General features: G+C 41.1%; 3 protein-coding genes across 5 annotated transcripts; 2 read left to right on the forward strand and 1 right to left on the reverse strand.

The window, feature by feature from the left end:
* The first annotated feature begins 41 nt into the window (after positions 1-41).
* On the forward strand, positions 42-7,598 carry RFXANK (regulatory factor X associated ankyrin containing protein). 3 transcript variants are annotated; one of them, XM_053465749.1, is made up of 10 exons: positions 42-61; positions 566-633; positions 1,837-1,990; positions 2,773-2,853; positions 3,142-3,207; positions 3,390-3,490; positions 4,066-4,191; positions 4,964-5,030; positions 6,319-6,399; positions 7,059-7,598. In XM_053465749.1, the coding sequence occupies exons 3-10, from the start codon at positions 1,852-1,854 to the stop codon at positions 7,109-7,111; spliced, it is 714 nt and encodes a 237-aa protein (XP_053321724.1). In that variant the 5' UTR covers positions 42-61; positions 566-633; positions 1,837-1,851; the 3' UTR covers positions 7,112-7,598. The 3 variants fall into 3 exon arrangements, with proteins under 3 accessions (XP_053321724.1, XP_053321725.1, XP_053321726.1); XM_053465750.1 differs by lacking the exon at positions 42-61 and adding an exon at positions 74-98; XM_053465751.1 differs by lacking the exon at positions 42-61 and having other exon boundaries at positions 1,850-1,990.
* A 4,309-nt stretch (positions 7,599-11,907) lies between these two features.
* On the forward strand, positions 11,908-14,402 carry LOC128500253 (acrosin-like). Its single transcript, XM_053469379.1, has 5 exons — positions 11,908-11,977; positions 12,660-12,858; positions 13,167-13,432; positions 13,702-13,847; positions 14,047-14,402. Exons 1-5 carry the CDS (start codon positions 11,908-11,910, stop codon positions 14,275-14,277), a joined length of 912 nt encoding a protein of 303 aa, XP_053325354.1. The 3' UTR covers positions 14,278-14,402.
* A 6,786-nt stretch (positions 14,403-21,188) lies between these two features.
* On the reverse strand, positions 21,189-23,316 carry NR2C2AP (nuclear receptor 2C2 associated protein). The gene is made up of 5 exons (XM_053465752.1): positions 23,197-23,316; positions 22,863-22,953; positions 22,557-22,662; positions 22,050-22,118; positions 21,189-21,606 (listed from the first exon to the last, which is right to left on the reverse strand). Exons 1-5 carry the CDS (start codon positions 23,232-23,234, stop codon positions 21,494-21,496), a joined length of 417 nt encoding a protein of 138 aa, XP_053321727.1. The 5' UTR covers positions 23,235-23,316; the 3' UTR covers positions 21,189-21,493.
* Between the last annotated feature and the right edge of the window lie 311 nt (positions 23,317-23,627).

Consider the following 23,627-nt stretch of genomic DNA (forward strand, 5'->3'; position numbering starts at 1 on the left):
CCCAACCAGGGAATCGATAATATCGGCAATCCAGGAAGTGTTGCTAGTTGTTTCTGCCAAGGTATCTGATCCCTTTAACTCTGCCTGTGCTGAATAGGGTTGGAGATCTTGTAATCTTAAACTTAATTAGTATTGACAATGACGTTGTTTTACAAGGGGGTTGCAGGAAAATATAGCTATTTAACCGAGTATTTTGTAAGGGCTTAGAATTTAGTTGCATATATAATATATACATATACATATATATATATATATACATACATATATATATATATATATATGTATATATGTGTGTGTGTAACCTCATATTCGCCTCATTCCTTATTATTTTACAAAACAGTTTAGTTCTGAGGTAATTTTTAAATGTTTGTGTCGCTGTTCTTACTTGGTGACTTATCTCTGATCCAGTGGGGATGACTTTAGTTGAGACCCTGTAGCTAAACAAATATAGTTCATAAGCAAATGAATTCCCTTTACGTAATCGTTTTTGCACACTTATATGACATCATACCGTATGTGAAATACAAAGTATTTGAAATTGCATTTGCTTTTTTTTTTTTGACAGCAGCAGAACCTTTGCACTCATGAAACTGAACGCACTGTGGAGGATGCTGATGTAAGACGCTAAATTAAGTGAGTATATCTAATGCTTTATCTGGAAATATTGAGTTGTTCTTTTACATCTGTTGTGCAAGGAAGTTTATATGCACAATTTGCTGCAGCCTGGCATTTAAACCAACCTACTTTATGACACTTGGGCACAGTGAAGGAAAAAAATATTTTTTACATTTGTCCGCTGACAAAGACACGATCAGTCTATAATTTTAATGGTAGGTTTATTTGAACAGCGAGAGACAGAATAGCAACCAAAAAATCCAGAATAACTCATTTCGAATAAGTTCTAAATTGCAGTGTTTCACTCTTTGTCACTTACCAAGCAGCTGCCTCCTGTCTAGCACCAGCTGGGCAAAACCTCATTGGCCAGCCCTGTAAGTAAATGCATCTATGTAATGATGTTTACAGATTAACAAAACTATCCCTGACTTGTACAAAACACAACAGACTCCCAGGTACCAATCGCTATGCCTTGGTTTCTGCAGATTTGTTAATATGGATCAGGAAAGTACAACTTGTTACTTAAAAAATGTCACCTTCTGCTGAAAATGAACACGTATATTTAAAAATAAATTCATAAATTCTCAGATGCATGCCATTGTCTCAAATAACCTTCCCTATAAAATAACGCATATGTAAGTACTTGGAGTAATATGGAGTCATTAAACCTTTAAAAAACGACTTGCCTTTAGGAGAACCTGAAGCTCAGAGATGCAGCGGATCACCCCTTTCTTGGTTGCATAATCCCGCCAATGGGAACGCTTTTGGCACATGAGCACCAAAGTTCAGGAAAAACAAAGTGATCTAAATATATATATTTTTATATACCGAAAATACAGAAGGTGAAGCACACCCTAAAAAGCATACACATTGAGATTCCAGGGTACTGCTGAAATTACCAGATGTACTCACAACAAAGTTATACATCCCCAAATACTATTTGAAAGCAACTTTCTGATGCATACATATTGAGGATTCCATCATACTAAATGGCCGTATGTCTCAGTGGGCTAATATGCAGTGCGGTCCCACTGATTTAGCTCGTATGATGGAATCCCCAATATTTTTGACTTAGGTGTTCTTTATATGGCATTCACTGGGTAGGTTCTGAATTCTTGCTTTGGTACGTGTGTGTATATTAGATGAGATGGACCAAATCTGATGCCGGTTTCTGTTTCTATTGTGTCTCTGTGGTGCACTGGCTACACAAACAATTTCTAGCTCTGTGTTACAGTAATGGCGGACCAGACAGCAGCGAAAGGCGTTGCCTTGGCACCTCCGATCACCAGTGATGATATGACCACGGTAATACTTCACCTTTATCCGGCAACCCAGAGCGGTTCAGACACGGAGGAGGAAGTAACCCCTCTGAATGGTAAGGATTTCTGGGCGAATCTCATTCTCTGGGTGTCACATAATTGCAAGCTAATTAGAGAGGGCCATCCTTTTAATGGTGTTTCTCCAAACTTAAACTTTGTGTTAGTCAATGTTGGTTCACTAATGAACTTTGTAGCTTTCACAAATGCCACCACTCATTTGAAGGGGAGGGGGGGATCCTGTTCTTGAAGGCTGATGTTTAGATACTATGCCTGTTTGCTGTATGAGGACATCACTAGCTTTTTCTGTCTGCCACTATACATTTTCTAATAGGATACAAATGAAGTAGAATGACTTGTTGAATACATTCTGATCAGCTCCTTGGACTTCCCAACAGTTCAGATTTTCATGTGTGCATCAAGAAACCATACATATAGACTTTTCACAGGAATGTCCTTTAATACTGTATAGGGAAATCAGGGAGTTGAATCCGCAACACTCATGCAGACTCCCCTGCCAACTCCTTGAGTGAATAAACCCCATAGTGTTTTTAAAGCACTAACACTTTATTCTCCTTACTCCCTGGCAATTGACAGTATACTAAAATTATCGATGAAGCCGGTCCTGACTAACCATTTTTTTTAAAATTGTTTTGTATATTATTATTAATTCAATTGTCATCAACAAAAAATTGCTCTGGCATTCCAGATATGTACAAATGCCAGACAAATGTTTACTGCAACATTTTAGGAGAGAATGCTAACAATTAGAGTTGTTAGCATTCTCTCCTAAAATGTTGTGATCTGCCCAAACAAAAGACTTTCTCTTCCTTTGATACAGTTGGCTCCCTGAAATACTCTACTACTCTGACCAACAGGCAGCGAGGGAACATGGTATCCGTATTGCCTGCTACACTGGATTGTGAGTATGTTTGCCTGCTAATAATCTTTCCCTTGAGCAGTCCATTACGTTTATAAGACATAGGTACACACAACTGTACAGCCAGGCTGCTGTCCTCAATTAGGATGGCAGTGGTTACGCTTTTTGTTTCTGATTCTTATGAGCTCAGTGCAGTAGTACTTTTTGTTTTTAAACATAGACATATACATGAACTTAAAAGTGCTTACGCTGTTAAAAATATCTTTTTTTTTTCTCCAAATTTCTAAAAATGATTTTAAAAGAAGTGTCCTCGATGTTTCTTTTCCTCAGCCCTGTCTATACATCAGCTTGCTGCACAAGGAGAGTTGACCCAGCTCAAAGAATATCTTCAGAAAGGTATTTGACATTGTTGACAGCTATATCGCCTCTTACTATCCTGGATACTTGCTCGTCTCTGTTATGGTTATCCTGCCACATGGCGAGATAGGGCGACCCATATTTTACAGTCAATACACTCTGTGGTGGATCCATTAACGTTGAGATTTTTTTATGCAGCTGTTTCTTTTTTACATTTTCAGATGAGGCATTACTAAATCGTCCCGATGAGCGAGGGTTTACACCTCTGATGTGGGCAGCTGCTTTTGGAGAGATAGAGACTGCCCGTTACCTACTTGATATGGTAATAGTGCAGAGCTGTAGGTATTTGGTATTACCGCCTGCATTGTGTCTTGTAAGCGGTAAGGCATAGAACTCTGCAGGTTTGTGCGGTTATTTATTGAGTTGATAAAGGTTGTAGGAACAGTTAAGGAAGGAATTAACAGCATAGGACACTTTCACTTGGTGGATGAAATAATACATATAATTTATTAACCAAATCAAAATCCATGCATAATAACCAGCAATGAAAGAAGAATGAAACTGATTATGCTTACGTCCCTGCCTGTACTGAGAGACCCTTGAAGCTACAACTGATGTTGGTCTGCTTTGTACGATAAATCACTTAGTAACTGGTAGAGGGAAACCGGTTGGGAGAGACTATTCTTTTCTGTGTTTCATTCATTAAGGACCAAATTCAGCGTATGCCGTCTTTGTAGGCGTGAGAATGGGAATAGATTTGCCAACCATGATATGCAAGTTTTGCTTAGTGATACCTGTGGTTTTCTTATTTAAAGAGACAGTGTTGTTCTAAATCTTTACACAAATGTGTATGTAGTGTTGTGCCAAAAATGTTAATCCTTTGATTCTTATTCTCAGGGAGCAGATCCTCACTTTTTGGCTATTGAACGAGAGAGCGCTCTGTCCCTGGCCAGTACTGGAGGATATTCTGACATTGTGGTGTTACTCCTCAGTAAGGAGGTGGACATCAATATATATGACTGGGTGAGAGAATAAAGAACGGTCATCTAGAAACCACATAGGTTTCTAGTTAATTGAAATTGAAAATGTTAACCTACACTTGGTGGCTGAATGCTTGGTGCTACATGAACTGCATTACCTTATCGGACGGTGTTAGATCCAACAGCTACAGTAGTTGACATTTATGAAAACCATCTAAAATTGGGACCATAAAACAGTTTCACCTATACCGTAATTATTACATAGCTATTGCACATGAAAAAAAGAAACTAACCATAGTGGTATTTGTCCTAATTTTGGAAACGCCTCATATTCCTAGGATTTTGATCCATTTTGATAATTTCAAGGCAAATATGACAAGATGCGCATCATTTTTTTTAGAACTAGATCTTTCTTCAGATTTTGGTGCGTGTTGAATGTAGCGCTAATAACATTTTTTGAAAAGCATATAGCCTTGACAAATTTGAGAAGGGTCATTCTAAAACTTTTTATGCAGCCATTTCCCTGCCATCCTTATCTAGAATATTTGCGGACCATGCGTATACTTTTAACTGAACTTGGTATAAGGTGTTTGGAAGTCAACACCTGAACAGCCTGAACCCCTGCATGTCAGCCTGTGATCGTGTGATGATGACACTTCCAATTTAACTGTGTTTAGTTAAAATCGATACTGTCTGCAATGTTTTTTTTTTTTTTAATAAGCATCAGTGGTTCAAGGCATCGTTTGGTCACATATAGCTCGTTTTTTTCGTCCACTGTGTTAAATCAGTTTCTCAGTCTGTACTTTTGATTCCAGAATGGAGGAACACCTTTGCTGTATGCAGTGCGAGGGAATCATGTGAAATGCGTTGAGGCTTTGCTCGGTATGTAAATATTGTTACTAATTCAAATATACCTGCATGTTTTTCCTTTCCTCAAAGCACTTCCAACCATGCGTGGTTTTTGGATCGCTTCACCTTGGCACCGCTGATAGAAATGAATCTGGTAATTTTGATCTGTCGTTTCTACTCACCTGTGTGAGGGAACCGTGACATCATACAACTTGAAACCCATTCAAGGTGCAAAAACTCCAGAATGATGTAAAAGTATCTTGATCATGTACAGCAACAGAAGTATTCACTAGGTCAACAAGTTATTTTTCTCTGCTCCAAAACAACAAAAAAGTTTACCCATGGATTTACCCATGTAAAGCATGTTAAAGGCGGTAGCTATGATAACATGGAGAGTGTTTTGGGAGAAGCAGTGGGTCTTGGCCTATTGGCCGCCAACACACCCTATTAGTTCTGGGTCAAGCCCTTCCTAGAGGAAGGTCAATACAGTTGGGGGTACCAAAGCCCCTGTGAAGATTCTATTAGGCCATCTGACAGGGAAGGGCAAGGGCATTTGCACAAGTTTGGCACAGGACAGTTTTTTTCGCGATCCATAGAATCAAACCTTTGACTCCCAGTTTAACAGCAGCTGGAGAGCCATTTTTAGTTTGCTTTATCTATAGTCAGATGTGTAAGTGGTACGAAATAAATCTATCCATCTGTCAACCCGCAGTGAAGCTTCCAGTAATTTCCCTACTAGTTCCTGGAAGGGGAGGCAAAATGTTGAATAAGTTTTGTTTAAATGTTTTTGAGTCTCTGGTTGTGATTCTTTTTCATCTGTAGGGAGATTTAGCAAGCCCCTGTCATCTGCACTACCCTAGTAAGACAAAGTGGTTTCTGATTACCACTAGGCGGTGGATAAGTACTAGAAATTTCTAGGTATTAAGATTGGTCAGAATTTGAATGATGAAATATGCTGTTATAGGAAGTATTAGAAACAGTGATATAAGAAGTTAGCTATTGATAGTGATAGACAATAATGAGAAGGGTGCTAGGCATAGGTTATAGAATCCTTTGTAATGCGTTGATGTAACTTTTTAAAAATGGACATCATTTACCTATGTTTGCCTCCTGATTTGTTCCAGGCAATGCTAATTGGGGGTTGTGTAAAAGCAATTCTGGTACAGTGGTATAAAGGCCTATAGCCGCAAACGGGATGGCATGCCGACTGCTCCACTTGGCCTTTAAAATGGATTTTTATCCATAACCCCCATTAACAATATTGTAAACAAATCCCCCTAATAGTACTGATGCATAGCGATAACTGTTTATTTTGTGATAGAACGAGGGGCTGATTTGACCATGGAGGCAGATTCCGGGTACACGCCGATGGATCTTGCTGTGGCTCTGGGTCATAAGAAAGGTATAGCAGCAAATACATTTGCATCAAAATGTTCTGATTTAAAATAAACTTTGATATATTTATTCAAGCAAAATAAAGATTTTTGATTAATTTTTCAATAGTTTCTGTATTAATGAATACTAATTATTACTAATTATTATGTTTTGTATAGAAAATACTGAAAGAAGTTCACATAGACATGTAAAACATTTGTGTTTTAAACCTGCAAGAAATTAGAGCAAAATACCATATTGTATGCACATATTTGAGCATTAGAAATGGGATAAGGACCATTTGCCAATTTACTTTGTACACTTTTTTTCCTGGTGCAGAAACATCAAACCTTGCTCTCATCTTGTTTTCAGGCTAATGTCTGTCTCATCCTAGTGTCTAACAGTATTAACCTCTTCTGCTTGAATGTTGCTCCACTTATATATCTATCTTTCAGTGTAGTAAAAGTTCCTTAATTTACATTAAATTTAAGCCTTTGACTCTTCATTTTTAGACTCCGACCACTCCATTTCCTCCATTAAATATGCTTCCCTCCTGTAGAATTCCTCTGTGTTTAAATGTGTCTTTCTTAACCATGTCAAACATGGTTTAAATCTGAAAAATGGCAGATTAGCACTCCATCTAATATTGTATGTGTTTTGGGTAATCTGTTCTGGACCTTTCTTCAGTTCAACAGGTCATCGAAAATCATATTCTGAAACTCTTCCAGAACAAGGAGTGATGATCAGAGAGCCAAGTAACCTAGGAAAGGATCAACAGAACGGCTTATAATGGGTATCTAGGGGACATGATGGACTTTGTCTCTGTCACAGATTATTATGAAGAATAGCTGTGGATGGTACCACGTCTCCAGTAGAGCATCCAGCAGGGTCCACAAACTGTCACAAGTGGATATTTCTTTCATGAAATGGCTTGATTGCAGTTTAAATGTATTATTGGCTGTATTTGTTTGGGGGGGGGGGTCGGTATGGGCTGAGATACCACCTGGCATTGGCACTGTGTTCAGCCAATGAAGTAGCATCGGGCTGACCAATGTGGTCCTACTCGTTTGGTATGAATTTATCAGTATGGGGTTTAGTTACTAAAAGGTGAGTTGTGGTTGCAGTTGCACCAGTAGGACTTTTTCCCAACAGTTTCATGTCATGTGAATAAATCTCTTTTGTGTTATCTTGGGAGGGAGAAATTCACAGACAATAGTGAAAAGCTAAAAACTTCAGGTTTAAAGGTATATATATATATATATATATATATATATATATATATATATATATGAGGGCACACCATTAGCATTGTGAAGAAGACCTGATGTGTCCTCTTTAATCTCCTTTGTATGATTTGTGGCCGGAGGCAGCACCCGTGCATCAAAGCTTATGGAAGTTGTGTGTGTATAATATATACAGTGTATTATAAATGCCTGTCGGCTTTTTTGTATTATTACTAGTGTATGTATGCTCGTCATTAAAATGGCGCGCCCAAAAAAATTCTTTTACCTTTTTGAGTGTATTGGCAGTGTTTCGCTGCAAATTTCCAAGAACAGGGGTTTTTACTTCAGTTGTGCTCTACCCCACTAATTTTGCTTTCTTCTTGCCTTTTGCATCTTTCTCTCGCGATCTCCTCTTCTCCCTGCCACTGCCTTCTTTAGCGTTCACCTACCTCCCAGAGGTATTGTCAGATAGCAGGTCCAAGTTGACAAGGCTCTCATGTATGCAGCAGCACCCATACAACTTGACGCTGACCTCCTACACAGAAGCTCTTGCTTCTGCCATGGCCACTGCACGCCCCGAAAGGGTCCTGGACAGGAGACTACAGCCATTACTCCAGAGCACACATAACAATCTTGGGCTCTGAAGGGAGTCAGGCTGGAAATGCTCAATGGGTGGTCAAATGGTGGAAATTGCAATGCTGAGTGGGTTTTATGTCTTGCCGCACTGACAGATCTTTTATATGTATAGAGATTAGGTCAGCTAATCTAGCAAATAACCTTTCCTGTACTGAAGGGTCACCTGAACGGCTACTACATGCAGTAACCTGCATTAAGTTACCCTACTTAATTTAATGTAAAACGTGGAGGGACAGTGCTGGATTATAAGTTTGGATTTACCCTTGGACATGTGAATGTACTTTCCTTTAACCCGTAAATTGCCTTTTAGCAACTAAAAGACTTTATTCATTGCATTATTAAATCATTTGCTGAGAAAAACGTATTGATTGAAGAAATATGTCATCTAATAAATTACCCGAAAATAGTATTAATCTTGTAAGCATGGTGAAGCTGAGGATAATAATCAGTGAAAGAGATATCAAAGATATACATATTAAAACACCGCTAGGTTGCATGACTCTAAAATAAGGTAGGACCGTACTCGTTCCGCAGTGTTTACCTTTAGTCCATATATCTTGGATCTCCATGAAAGCGGCTCTGTAAGTCACCTGTGCTCATTTCAGAAGTACCCGGAGCACAGATCCACCTGGGGTCCAATAAGTATACCTACCCGGAGCACAGATCCACCTGGGGTCCAATAAGTATACCTGCCCGGAACACCTGCTCGATTCTTCGTGCTTGAGAACTAGCATTGAAGAATCATGCGTCTCGTAGCAAGTCATGCTTGCAGGCCTCATTATGTAGCCACTTAAGACAGACTTCCCTGGAAGCCAAGCCTTTACTTTTGAAGGGCTTGGCCAAACATCATTACATAAGATAAAAATGTAATTAAAAAAATTCAATAACTGAACGTGCCTTTGCACAGGTGTGATAATCAGTCCCTCTGCAGAAAGCCAGAAATCTGCCTAAAACTCCCCCCCCCATTTTGGATTGTATTTTAACACTTCTGCTCTCAACCTTGCCAGCAACAGTGTTGATATTATGCAAAAAAATATGTTCGTGGTATGGAGTATGAGTTGTTATTCTTTTATAGCCTTGTAAATGTGTGTTTTTTTTAAAAAAGGAATATTTTGTGCTTAAAGAATAAAGGTGTGATTGCAAATTTTTCAAAACTTTTTGTGTGAACCTTGTAATGCATGCTCATCAGGGGCGTAACTAGAAACCGCAAGGCCCTGGTGCGAAAATTGCTCTGTGTCCCCCCCAACTAAACAACTTGTCTGTGCCTTCTTTGCCCCCTCACTTTCAACATACACTCTGGCACACATATGTAAACACACTTACACAAATTACACATACTCACTAACACACACTCCATCTCACCCCACTTACACATTCATGCTCACACACAATTCTACATTCTTGCTCACATACATACATATATACAAAACATTTATATACATCACGCTCGTCCTCGCTTACCTCTCACCACTCCTGCAGCTTTCTGAATAGTTTAGGAAGGGCCCTTCCGAGCTGGTACGAGGAGATGGAAACAAGGGGTCGCACCAGGCCCCCTAAAGGCACTGGCCCCGTCGCAGCTTTGGCCCCTGTAGTTACAACCAGTGATACTCATAACTCAAACATATGGTTTCTGTGTTAAAAGAGCTCTATTGGTTGGCTTGAGCCACATCCTTGATGGGGTTAAGCAGGGGTAACGTGCTTTATGTAAATGTTTAAACCTATATTGGATTAGCTCTATGGAAACAGTTTGTCAAAGCCAAGGCATAAATGTATGTTTATTAAGCTTTTATAGGATAATCAATGGTATAGCCAATAAGACATATTCACATGCATCCTGGCAATTTCGTCTATTGATCGTGGACAGATATATGGATAGGGATTAGCTGGGCCATCAGCACAAACTCATCTCTCACTGGCAATTTAATGGATTATGTTAGAACTTTATAATATGAAGATAGGCTGCTAGTAAACCTTTTATATATATATATATATTTTTTTTTTTTTGCTGAGTCTCAGGATATTATGAATCTCTTTGCAGCAGGGATAGCAGAAGTCTAGCATGGCCATATGCAACGGATCTGGTTTATAAGAAGATATGCATTGTCTGTTTATATTAAATCACTACATATTTGCATCTAAATATAACGGAGTTAATTATGGCACCATGCTGAGGGAAACGGGGCTATTTTGTCATTTTGCCATGTTGGTTCAGCCATTAATCCCCTTCCCTGAGAATAGCGTACCCATGTAAACTATATATTGGTTTTTTTTTAAGGAGAGAAAGTCTTTCTTTTGATACATAATTAGCTGAATTTAGATGTGCAGGGTTTGGCATATTTTTAATTACCAGGACCCTGATCTCTCATGATCAGGAAGATGAGATCCTCTCATCTTCCCAAGCCGGCCCAGGAAAATGAAACATCAATGATTGTATCTGTTGCAATGAAAAACATACAACAAAATCTACCAGAGTAACAACGTATCTGTCTCCTGGAGCGCTGTGTATAGCGACTGGAGAGTTGCTGAAAAAACTCAGGAGCTGATACAAAAAATAGAGAAGGATACATCGTTTTTTTTTTCATAATTTTTGCTTGCCTAGATGGGATGCCAGAGAGATGACGCACTGGTCGGGGTCCTGTAATCCTGGGTGCCTCCTCTTCTTGTTTGATTTACTATTTATTCAAAAACTTACTATTCTAAATTACCCTCAATGCTAATTTTATGATAGGCAGAGGCTCATCAGGTACATTTTAGCCTAATTTTACTAATCGTAGGCATGCAGAAGTCATTATCTGGAAGTATCGCTCTATATATTTAGTATCACAGGGGAGAGATATATTGTTAGTCTGGCAGATTTGGCTGTAATACATTTTTTTTACACATTAGAGAAGCTTAAGGATCCAGTCTGGCTGATTAAATGTCTACAGTAATGTTTTATTTTAAAATAAATAATAAAGATAAAAATATTTTCTATATATAGTTAAATCTTTCCTACTCAATGCCGCTCTCGTGGCACAAGGTGGCTACATATAGGTAATCATCAGCCAGATAACCGTGCCTGCTGGTGTATAACTGTGTGTAAGGGATGTATATGTATGTATGTGTGTATATATGTATGTATGTATGTACGTTTATGTGTCATGTTCACCAGATCATCTAAGTTCCACTGCTTGATCCATGTGTTATATTCATAACATAGAAACATAGAAAGTGATGGCAGTTAAAAACCGTTCGGCCATCTACTCTGCTCATCCCCTTAATACATTCCTTAGTCCCTGTTATAGCCCGCTTAGCCTTATTCCTATCCCATGCTTGCTTAAACTCCCGTTTACATTGATCGCTTAAATAAATCTGTTATAAACCATACGTTTTCCTGTTTGGATGCTTTTGTTGAAATTACAAATTTTCTTCTAAAAGCAGCAAATTAATATTTTATGAGACATGATAGAAAAGCAGTGCTTTTTTTGTCCGTTTAATATTATGTTTTGTACGTGTAAGTGATTGATTTATTTATTTCATTCCCTGTTTCAGTCTGTATTTCCATGTTTCACACTTTCACTATTTTGTGACCTCATACCTACCTCTGCTTTTATGATGCCAGAATCCTAGCAGGTGCACGACATATTCTGCACACTGTTGTGAATAAACAGATTGCTTTTCAGTGCCATGGACTAAGCATGAAGTTGTGTGTGATTTTTATAATTATTTGGGCTTTCCTAGGAACATCGGAGAGCTCTGACTATAGAGGTAAGTAGATCTGTTATTACAGAAGGAAAGTACATGTTTCTAATGACACAACCTTCATGGTTTTAGGGGAGATGCAGATGATTACCATTACTATTACAATTCATGGATATTTTATATTTGTGCAGCCTGTTCTTCTATAAATAACTCCTTAACTAACCCCTCCCCCCATTGGTCCAATACGTTAATGCCTATAACTGTCCAATAGCTTTAAAATCAGGATGTTATTTAATAATGTGTGTGTGTTATGATTTTGTATGTCATGTTAATAGCAATAAAATGAAATCTTACTTTATTTACTGTGAAAAAATAAGATGTTTGTTCTTAATGGTATTTTATATTTGTAAACCATGGCCTTTAACCCCTTAAGGACAATGGGCGGTGCCTAAACCCATTGAAAACAATGCATTTTGAGCCCGTACATGTACGGGCTTTGTCATTAATGGGTTAATAATAATACTAATACTACTAGTAATAAATAATAATAATGGCAAATCTTGGGAATTTTAAGAATGGTCCAGATATAATTTTAGAATTGAGTATAGTTATATCTATCCCCTCCACACATTTATTTGACTTTATTTTATAACAATTCTCTACCTTTTTATTCTTTCTCAGCATGTTCTTCATTTTCCATTAAAGTAAAACCTCTTGTTTCTCCAATGTCTTTCTATTTCTATTTCAGTCTGTGGAGACAGACCCTTAGTGGAGGATTTCCGTGGCTCCCGCGTGGTAGGAGGAAAGGATGCGGAGCCCGGTAACTGGCCCTGGATAGTCAGCATCCAGGAGTACAGGGACGATGCGTATTCCCACGTATGCGGAGGTTTCGTCCTTAGTAATTTATGGGTTCTGACAGCTGCCCATTGTTTCCGGGATGTTGGCGAGTAAGTACTTTAATTGTTTTATGGGAGAATGAATGCAGAATTGGGTCAGTTTAGGAGACTGCTGGCCTCTGTGGGTGTTGCAGAAAATCGAGCACAAGGCGATATACCATTTGGAATTAGTGGTCTAGTGCATTTCTTTGTCTGTCCACCCAGGATATTAATTAGAGATTAAATTAAAGATTTAACCGTTCACATAACCACATCGAGCTCATGAGGGGCTTGCCCTATTGAGACGTTGGGGTCAGTATGGTATTTATTAATGACCAAGAATGAAAGATCACTAATAACTTGTATTTTGGTTTATTCAGTGAATATTATGGCTGGAGACTCGTGTTTGGGGCCAACCAACTCTCAGACATGGGGGCACATGCTCAGATCAGAATCATAAAAGAGAAGATCGAACATGAGACGTACGACCCGGATTCTAAGCGTGATGACATCGCCTTGCTCCGGCTCAATCAGCCCATCAAATTTGATGACTACACCCAGCCTGCCTGCCTTCCTGCCAAACACGCCATAGTGGACAACCTAGATGACTGCTACGTCGCTGGCTGGGGTGTCCTCAAAGAAGGATGTAAGCACAGCTTTATCCTAGGTTTTTTACCTATATATAGGGTTTGCTACTTGCCTCCTGACTGGTGTTTGAAGTTTTCCCTTGTTGGCTTTGAGCCTTTCTGGACTTTGGGGTCTGGTGGCCCCAGTGCAAGCTCTGGGGCCTGGTGGCCTCATTGTGAGGGTGGTGTGAGTAGCATTGTATGGGTTAGGGGCCATGTTTTAGGTTTTTACTGGGCCACAAGATTTCTGATGATGGTCCTATGTTTAATATACTCTTTTTCTCTTTAGCCTCAGAAACATCAGATGTCCTTCAAGAAGCCCCAGTGAATTTAATTCCAGTTGACCGTTGCAACCGCCCAACCTGGTACAACGGAGCAGTGGGTGACTACAACCTGTGCGCTGGATATGAGCAGGGAGGCATCGATAGTTGCCAGGTAAGCATCTCTTTTTACTCTGGGCATGGGTGATGATGGGTGAGGATTGTTATAGTTTTATGCGTCCTGGACAGTACTTGTTCTGTAACACTGTGTCCAGGAACAGGAAGGAAAAGCAAAGACAGTGAAACTCAGTTAAAGCGTTGTAGTTATTGAAAGTCCTTATTCAGGAATGTTTTCTTTTCTTTGTTTTTCACAGGGTGACAGTGGAGGACCTTTAATGTGCAAAAGGAGCAAAGCTAAGTTCTATACTGTGGTCGGCATAACCAGCTGGGGCTCCGGCTGCGCCCAGGAGAAAAGCCCTGGAGTTTACGCCGCCACCCAGTATTATCTCGAGTGGATTTCTAAACATCTTTCTATGAACAAGAACCCTACATCCAAGATCATGAAAAAGAGGGCCACGAAAAAAAATTGCTCCAAACGTAGCTGAATAAATCAGCAAAGCTGGCGAGAAGACCCGTTATGTCTAAAGCGCTCCCGGAGCAGAAATACATCACATTTACATCAGATGGAGCCATCTCTTTGCAGCAGAAACTGCAGATCACGTCAGCATTTAGTTATATGTATAGGCTAATAGATTAATAAATAGGAATGCATCAATAAGACGTGTACTTATTATTTATTATTATTATTTATTGTTTTATATAGCGCCATCAAATTCCGTAGCGCTGTACAATGGGTAGACCGGACATAACAATTAGCATGTAATATAACAAATTGACTAACAGAGACAACAGGTGAGGAGGGCCCGGCTCAAACGAGCTTACAATCTAGAGGGTGTACTTGTGATGAACATTTACATTTACATTATCTTGTAAGAGAATCAAGCAGGGGCATTAATGTCTTTCTTTTGCGATGTAGAAAGGCACCGACTGACTACTGAAATGTTATGGTCTGGCTACTCTTCTTTAGCTCCACAGTAGCCTGTGCTGTGTTTGCAGATTAAGGGAGTATTTTTTATATTTTCTATCTGGAGTTGATAGGGTTTCTTTGTTCCCTTTTATTAGATGTATTTTGTTTAGTACTGGTTAGTGCTTATATACCGTATTTGCTCGATTATAAGACGAGGTTTTTTCCAGAGCAAATGCTCTGAAAAATACCCCTCGTCTTATAATCAGGGTCGTCTTATAATCAGACCTCAAATAGCGATGCAGGGGACCTGGATCCTCCTGTGTTATGCCCCCCAACTTACCGGTGCTTCTGAGTCCCCGGTGCTTAGTCCGGGCAGCGTGTAGAGCTCTACGCGATTCGCGTGGAGCTCTACATGCTGCCCGGACTAAGCACCGGGGGCTCAGATGCAGGGGACCTGGATCCTCTTGTGGTATGCGCCCCCCCAACTCAGAAGCACCAGTAAGTTTGGAGGAGGGAGGGGGAGTGTTAAATGGGGGGTGTAAGGCATTTCTGGAGGCAAAGTGCTCTGTGAAATGCCTTTTAACCCCTTTAATGCCACTCTGCCTCCTGAAATGCCTTTTACCTCCCTATATGCCACTCTGCCCCATAATATGCCTTTTAACCCCCTAAATGCCAGAGTGGCATATAGGGGTATAAGGCATTTCTGGAGGCAGAGTGGCACATAGGGGGTCAAAAGGGATATCATGGGGCACAGTGACATATAGAGGGTTAAAAGGCATATCATGGGGCACAGTGGCATTTAGAGGGTTAAAAGGCATATCATGGGGCACAGTGGCATATATGGGGTATAAGGCATTTCTGGGGCAGAGTGGCAAGCCTGGGGGCAGATGTGCATAACTAGGGGGGCAGGTTGAAAAAAAAAAAGGAAATAAAAACAAAATATTTTTCTCAATCATAGCTTTTATTAACAAACAATTGTTCACATAGTTTACATGAACTAACATTTACTGGTAAAACTTTTTTCCTATAGGGTCGTCTTATATTCAGGCTTTTTCTTTTTTTCATAAGTTAATATTCAGATTTTGGGGGGTCGTCTTATAATCAGGGTCGTCTTATAATCGAGCAAATACGGTAAATGTGTATTTTGTTTGTGTGATGCAAATAGTTGTATACAATATGACATTTTTAAATGAACGGACGCAAGCCAAACCCAAGAAATACTGCCAGATTAATAGGGTGTCCATATAACACAAACACATGACACTAAAGTGTCAAGCTGTTTATACAATCAAGTTGTAAAATCTAACATATGCTGTTAACAGAAAAAATACTGGTTCTTTTTTTAAAAAACATATGTATAATTTTACAGCATGATGGCATAAACAGTCCCAGCAAACGGCATTTATATGCATGTCTAGCCAGTGGATACACAATGCAGGATCCCAGGATTCCACATATATAATATTATATATATATATATATATATATATATATATATATATATATATATATATATATATCATTATTTATTCATGTATACATCAGCAGACATTTCAGTCTGCCATTTCCCACTTTCTAGGTGCTGATATTTTTATTATACATATGTTAATATACGAAGGGCTGAATAATATTACAGCTGTTGCTGAACTACATAACTGGGTATCTACCCACTGGAAATGGCGGTTGTGCTTGCACTAATTAAATGTTTATTTATAAAGTGATAATGTACTTGGTGTTGCGTGTATGTCTACTCGTTAGGCTATAACCTCCGCTATGCACGATTACGACTTGCCAAGTGGTTTTTGTGGCTCATTCCACTGATCAAGTGCCCAAAGACTATTTAAAGGAGTTGAAGAAACAACAAAATGAGACGTGTGCCCAATATTTCGATTTCAAAATCTGGATGTTGTCCTAATTCTGAATCTTGCTCTGTGGGTTTGACTTTCATATAGCGGCAGCAGCCCATAGGTCCTGCCAGGGCCGGCCTTTGGGGTGTGAGACCTGTGCGACCGCACAGGGCGCCACACTCCAGGGGGCGCCGCCGCGGGGTCCGCCGCCGCCAGTAGCGTACCTAGCGGGGGGCGGGGGGCGGTCCGCACCGGGTGCCGCTCATCAGGGGGGCACCCGGCACCCCTCCAGAGACGCACAGTAATGTCCGCCGCTGGAGGAGCAGGCTCGCAAGGGAGCGGTATCGGAGGTCTTTAACAGACCTCCGACTCCCTTGAGTGATTTTAAGCCGGTTCAAGGATCTCCCTTGAACCCGGCTTAAAATCACTCAAGGGAGCCGGAGGTCTGTTAAAGACCTCCGATACCGCTCCCTTGTGATCCGTGCGGCAACAGCTGCTGTGTGCCGGGGTTTGTTGTCAGATCCCGGCGCACAGCACTGAAGCCGCGGCCACCGCTGTCCGTGCCCTCTGACCCGGAAGAAGACAGAGAGGACAGAAGAACTGAAGAAGACGAGCGAAGAGGAGGAAAAGAAGCTGTAAGGAGAAAAGAGGAAAGGTAGGAAAGCATTCAGTGAGAGTGGATTGGTATGTGTGGATTAGTATGTGTGGATTGGTATATGTGTGCATGAGTATATGTGTGGATTGGTATATATGTGTGGATTGGTATATATATGTGTGAATTGGTATATATGTGTGTGGATTGGTATATATGTGTGGATTAGTGTACGTGTGGATTGGTGTATGTGTGGATTGGTATGTGTGTGGATTGGTATGTGTGTGGATTGGTATGTGTGTGGATTGGTATGTGTGTGGATTGGTATATGTGAAACGTAAGTGAACTTCAAAGAGGGAAAGGGTAGATAGTTAGGAAGGGGTAGGTAGGGAGAAGGGAGTGAGGCAGGGGAAAGGGGGTAGATAGGGAAGAAGGGAGTGAGAAGGGGTAGATAGGGCAGAAGGGAGTGAGAAGGGGTAGATAGGGCAATCATACGCCTATCATGCCAAGTCTGCGAGTACATCCTGGAATCTGGGTATGCCTGGGCATGATAGGAATGTGATTGCTGTTAATCATATATATATATATATATATATATATATATACCGTATTTGCTCGATTATAAGACGAGGTTTTTTCCAGAGCAAATGCTCTGAAAAATACCCCTCGTCTTATAATCAGGGTCGTCTTATAATCAGACCTCAAATAGGTCTGATTATGAGACTAAGATCCAGATCCCCCGCAGCGATGCAGGGGACCTGGATCCTCCTGTGTTAACCCCCCCCCCCCCAACTTACCGGTGCTTCTGAGTCCCCGGTGCTTAGTCCGGGCTGCGTGTAGAGCTCTACGCGATACAATCGCGTAGAGCTCTACACGCTTCCTGGACTAAGCACTGGGGACCCAGATGCAGGGGACCTGGATCCTCCTGTGTTAACCCCCGACCCAACTTACCGGTGCATCTGAGTCCCCGGTGCTTAGTCCGGGCTGCGTGTAGAGCTCTACGCGATATAATCGCGTAGAGCTCTACACGATACAATCGCGTAGAGCTCTACACGATACAATCGCGTAGAGTTCTACACGATACAATCGCGTAGAGCTCTACACGCTGCCGGGACTAAGCACTGGGGACTCAGAAGCACCGGTAAGTTTGGGGGGGGCATAACACAGGAGGATGCAGGGGACCTGCATCCTCCTGTGTTATGCCCCCTCCAACTTACCGGTGCTTCTGAGTCCCCGGTGCTTAGTCCCGGCAGCGTGTAGAGCTCTATGCGATTCGCGTGGAGCTCTACATGCTGCCCGGACTAAGCACCTGGGGCTCAGATGCAGGGGACCTGGACTCTCCTGTGTTATGCGCCCCCCCCAACTCAGAAGCACCGGTAAGTTTGGAGGAGGGAGGGGGAGTGTTAAATGGGGGGTGTAAGGCATTTCTGGAGGCAGAGTGCTCTGTGAAATGCCTTTTAACCCCTTTAATGCCACTCTGCCTCCTGAAATGCCTTAAACCTCCCTATTTGCCACTCTTCCCCATAATATGCCTTTTAACCCTCTAAGTGCCAGAGTGGCATATAGGGTTAAAAGGCATATCATGGGGCACAGTGGCATATAGGGTTAAAAGGCATATCATGGGGCACTGTGACATTTAGAGGGTTAAAAGGCATATCATGGGGCACAGTGGCATATAGGGGGTATAAGGCACTTCTGGGGCAGATGTGCATAACTGGGGGGCAGGTTGGAAAATAGAAGGAAATAAAACCAAAATATTTTTCTCAAGCATAGCTTTTATTAAAAAAAGTGTTTAAATGAATTAACATTTACTGGTAAAACTTTTTTCCTATAGGGTCGTCTTATATTCAGGCTTTTTCTTTTTTTCCTAAATTAATATTAAGATGTATAGAAGGGATCATTGGCAGTGAATTTGTGTTGCCGGTGGAGCTTGGCTTCTTCTGCATAATAGATTGAGTTGTCTCACCAGTTTCACTATACATTATACCGGGATGGCTGTTTATCTTCCCTCATTAACGGTGCATCATACAGAACCAGAACAGAGGAAGATAATAGTTATAATTTACTATGAATATTAACACACAAGAGAAGCTGACCTTAATAATAAATTAAAGTCAACGGGAAGGCAAAACTCTTCCCCAAGCTCCCAGATAAACAAATGCCCTCCAATGAGCTTTTATAAGATACAAGATGTGTCTGTCTGATATTTGGGTCTGCTTCATTATGTCAGTCTCCACAATAACTTCCAGGCACACATCTTTAGAAGGACAAGCTGTCTTTCGGCCATCTACACTTCTTCCCTCGGACAACTTATTTCTTCCTTTAGTTTTCAGTACCACCTATATGCAGATGACACCCTGATCTATATTTCTGCTCCTGACTTTTCCCCCTCTCTTCTACCTCACCTCACTGTCTATCAGGAATTGCATCATGGATGGCGTCCCGTTACCTAAAGCTCAACATCTCTAAGACCGAACTCATGGTAATCCCGCCATCTGCTCTGTCCACTTTTCCTGACATCTCTATTACTGTTGACAACTCCACTATCCAACCAACAGACCAGGTTCGCTGCCTTGGTGTCACCCTTGACTCTGCTCTCTCCTTCATCCCTCACATCCAGTCACTCACCAAATCCTGCCGCCTCCACCTGAAAAACATCTCCCGAATCAGCCCTTTCCTCACGCAAGATACCACCAAGTTACTAATCCACTCCCTTGTGATATCCCACCTGGATTATTGCAACTCCCTACTAACCGGTCTCCCCCTCTCGCGCCTGTCACCGCTTCAATCCATTCTCAACACTGCAGCCAGATTCATTTTTTTCTGCCGCCGTTCCTCATCCGCTGCTCCACTATGCCAATCATTTCATTGGCTCCCCATACCCTCCAGAACCAAATTTAAACTTTTAACCCTGACCTATACAGCCCTCAACAACTCAGCACCACCTTGCATCTCTATCCTCCTATCCAAATAAACCACTACCTGCCCCCTTCGCTCCTCTCACGACCTGCCGCTATCTTCTACTGTTGTTACCTCTTCCCACTCCCGTATTCAGGATTTCACCCGTGTTGAACCCCTCCTGTGTAATTCCGTTCCCCGTTCCATCAGACTTTCTGTCTCGTACACAACTTCTCTGAAAACCCACCTGTTCAGGGAAGCGTACAACATTCCCTCCCAGTACTCCCAACCATCGTAATCAAGCCATCTGAACAATCAACAGCTTCAACACATCATTGGAACCAGATCAACTCATCCCCATCCAAGCACTCCTCTCCTATTGTCTCACTTACCCCTCAACCACCGACTAGATTGTAAGCTCACAAGAGCAGGGTCCTCTTCTTCTTTGCACCAGTTTGTTATTGTGTGTATGCGTATTGTATGTGTTTATAAATTGTTCTACTGACTGTAACCGCGCTGTGAAATTTGCCGGCGCTTTATAAACAAAAGTAATGTTTTGGGAGCAAAAATCAATGTCCCTCTTTCATATAGCTCTAAAAGCTATCCACAGCACATAATCAATCATTGTTTCCGCCGTGGGAAGTACCGGCAAGGAAGATTGTTCGCGCAGACGTTCACCGGCAGCGGTGATGCGAGCAGAAACAGCCTCCGCTGCCGGCACGTCTGCAAGATGTGCTTTAAAAATCTCCCTTGCCGGGACTCCCCCCGTGGGAATTCCCGGCAAGGGAGATTGTTAAAGCACATCGTGCAGACGAGCTGGCAGCGGAGGTTGTTTATGCTCGCGTCGCCGCTGCCGGTGAACGTCTGCGCGATGCGCTTAGACAATCTCCCGTGCCGGCACTCCCCCCGTGCGAAGTGCTGGCAGGGGAGGTTGTCTGAGCGTATCAAAGAGTAGGATACGGGTCCCCTGCACCGATTCCGGGGATCTGTATCCTAAACCCGCTGCCTGCCCGGCGCTAGACCCCGAATATAGGCCGCACCCCCACTTTAAAGACTTAAAGTGGGGGAAAAAAGTGCGGCCTATATTCGAGCCAATACGGTATATGGGTATTGGCTATCATCTGGTAAAGTCATTGATCTGTAGGGCAAGAGTTAAGGTGTAGTGGGTTCATTTAATAAAATGCTTGTAATAACATTTGTAAAACAGATGATGATTGAGGAGACCATATATCTAATCTGGGTGCTAAAACTCATCGTAACGTTGATGAACAGGCACCACGTTTTTACCATCATTTTGCCCCAAATGTTCACATTACATTGTAAAAATTCCAGTTGAAGTCACTACTATTATCCTAATGTATTCAGTTTTGAATCAAGCTTGTATAGGACGCCATTTCTTGGTCCACCTCTACTCGAAAAATAAAAACTTCTCCATTCACCAAAAATGGAAACCCGTTTTACTTCCGGCCTAGAACATCCAGATGGTAAACAACAATTCTTCCAAAGAAATCTGCAGTGTTCGAGAACGAAATTCTGATCTTCTGCACGGACTGTTCGGGAAAACTAAATTTGTGGAGAAAAGGTGTTAAGGAAACAACATTAAAATAATGCCTACAATTTAATCTTAAATACGCAACTGACTGTACCTATTTCAATTACACAAAGAACAGGTGAGGGGTGGGACAGTTAGCAACTGATTCATGGTGACAATGCTATAAGAACCCGTGAGAACTATAACACTGGAACAGAAAATACAGTTCAGCCGATGGTCACCGGTAGAACGTTTGACTTGCGGTGATAAAGACTCTTTCTATTGCGTCTGGAGAAGACAGAAATCAAACATGAAAGGCATAACGGAGATAAAGTACTTTCAGATATATCTGCATGCTTGTATGGAAATAATGAAATTCTGGCCTATTTGCAGAATGTGCTTCAATCACATTTATAGTATAATTTAAGTACACAGTGTACACCCGGTCAACTTAAAACAAAGATCCACTCCAAAAAAGGATATCTGAAGGGCATTGATGTCTTCTGGGTAAAAATCTGCTATTTTCACATATTCCTCACCTTTTTGGCATCCTGTAAATAGAAATACCCATAAATGGAACAGTATACAACCATCCAGTTAAAATCAAAATAATCTGATCCCGGCTATAAAAATTCCATGCGGTCACTCAACACAAATCAACATATATACGTGTGGGTATATGTATACATATAAACACTATATACTACAATTGTACTGCATAATGTATACTGTATATACACAATATTTGTACACTTGGCACAGACAAAAGTTAGTAGCGAACACCCAAACCGAGTATGTTTTTTTAAGTGAAGTATATGAAAGCTGCGTTGTAAATCGGTATATGACAGGCATTGCATGTTTTTAACTCCTTAAGAAACTAATGCACGATACCGTCAGGCAATAATTGGTCCCCCTACAGTAATCCGATTAGATCCTGAAAACCTGTATTGGCGGGGAAGGTAATGAGAGTTATAAAGCCGAAAACTCACCCTCCACTGTGCAAGTTCTGCTGGAAAAACCACCTTGGAATTGGATGTCAATTTGGGAAACCCAGACGCTCTCTGGAAACTCTAGTGTGATCCATTGAGATGATCCCTGGAAAGGAACATTACTAAGATAAATACACGCATGTATATGTACGCGCTCTGCATTTAGTGATTCATACACAGAACGCGAAGCACATCCTCTGGGGTGAAGGAAGCAGAATAAGTTTGTCCCTTGAGCTTCAACCATACAGATGACCTCATATGTTATTGTACTGTGCAGATGAATCCTGGAACATGTATACATCATACCTGATCAGAGTTCCAACAGGTCTCCTCTTTATGGTCAAAGAGAAACTGCTTGCCGAACTGCTTGCCATCTCTCTGGAGGACCGAACTTACCCTGAGGAAACAAGGTGAAGGGCATTTCATGGTGCAAAATGGCCAGTGAATTGTAGCAACGTAGTACACCTTTAATTGTGTTCAATGTGCACAGTTTGTTGTTCTGAAACTATCCTCTACGAACTATTAAGAAAAGATTATAGTCAGAAAACTTTTTTTCCTTTCCATGACTATATATTGTGTATATACTACTCTGTATGAGGTCATTTCAATACAGCTTTACAGCCTTAAATCACAACTGTACCTGCTTACCGTGCCAGCACACAGCACGGAGGAAACCATCTTGCCAAAAAGCCCTATCGCTTACTGTCTGTCGTAAAGTAGGAGCTTGCGTCTCAAGCCTCTTCTTCATTCATTCACGTTTAATGAATTTGCTTGGTCAGCTGAAGGAATCCCATTCATACGCTGAGTTGCAATTGCACAGTATTGCCAGCAGAGGGCAGCAAGTCACCTTATTTTTCTTTTTGCTCGGCAAATCTAAGCAGCTTAATGGGGAGCATTACAGAGCGAAAAAAACTTTCTTAAGCTTCCAGCACACTTCACCTTCCATTACTTATACAAAGATGTCATTAATAAAACAATAATTTAGGTCATCATCATGAGATGATAAGCATTTTATTGGTATGCATGTTTAGCTCACCATCAGGAATGCATTTACCTTAGGGCAGCGCCCTC

Source organism: Spea bombifrons, chromosome 1 (assembly GCF_027358695.1).
Source record: "Spea bombifrons isolate aSpeBom1 chromosome 1, aSpeBom1.2.pri, whole genome shotgun sequence".
NCBI lineage: Eukaryota > Metazoa > Chordata > Amphibia > Anura > Pelobatidae > Spea > Spea bombifrons.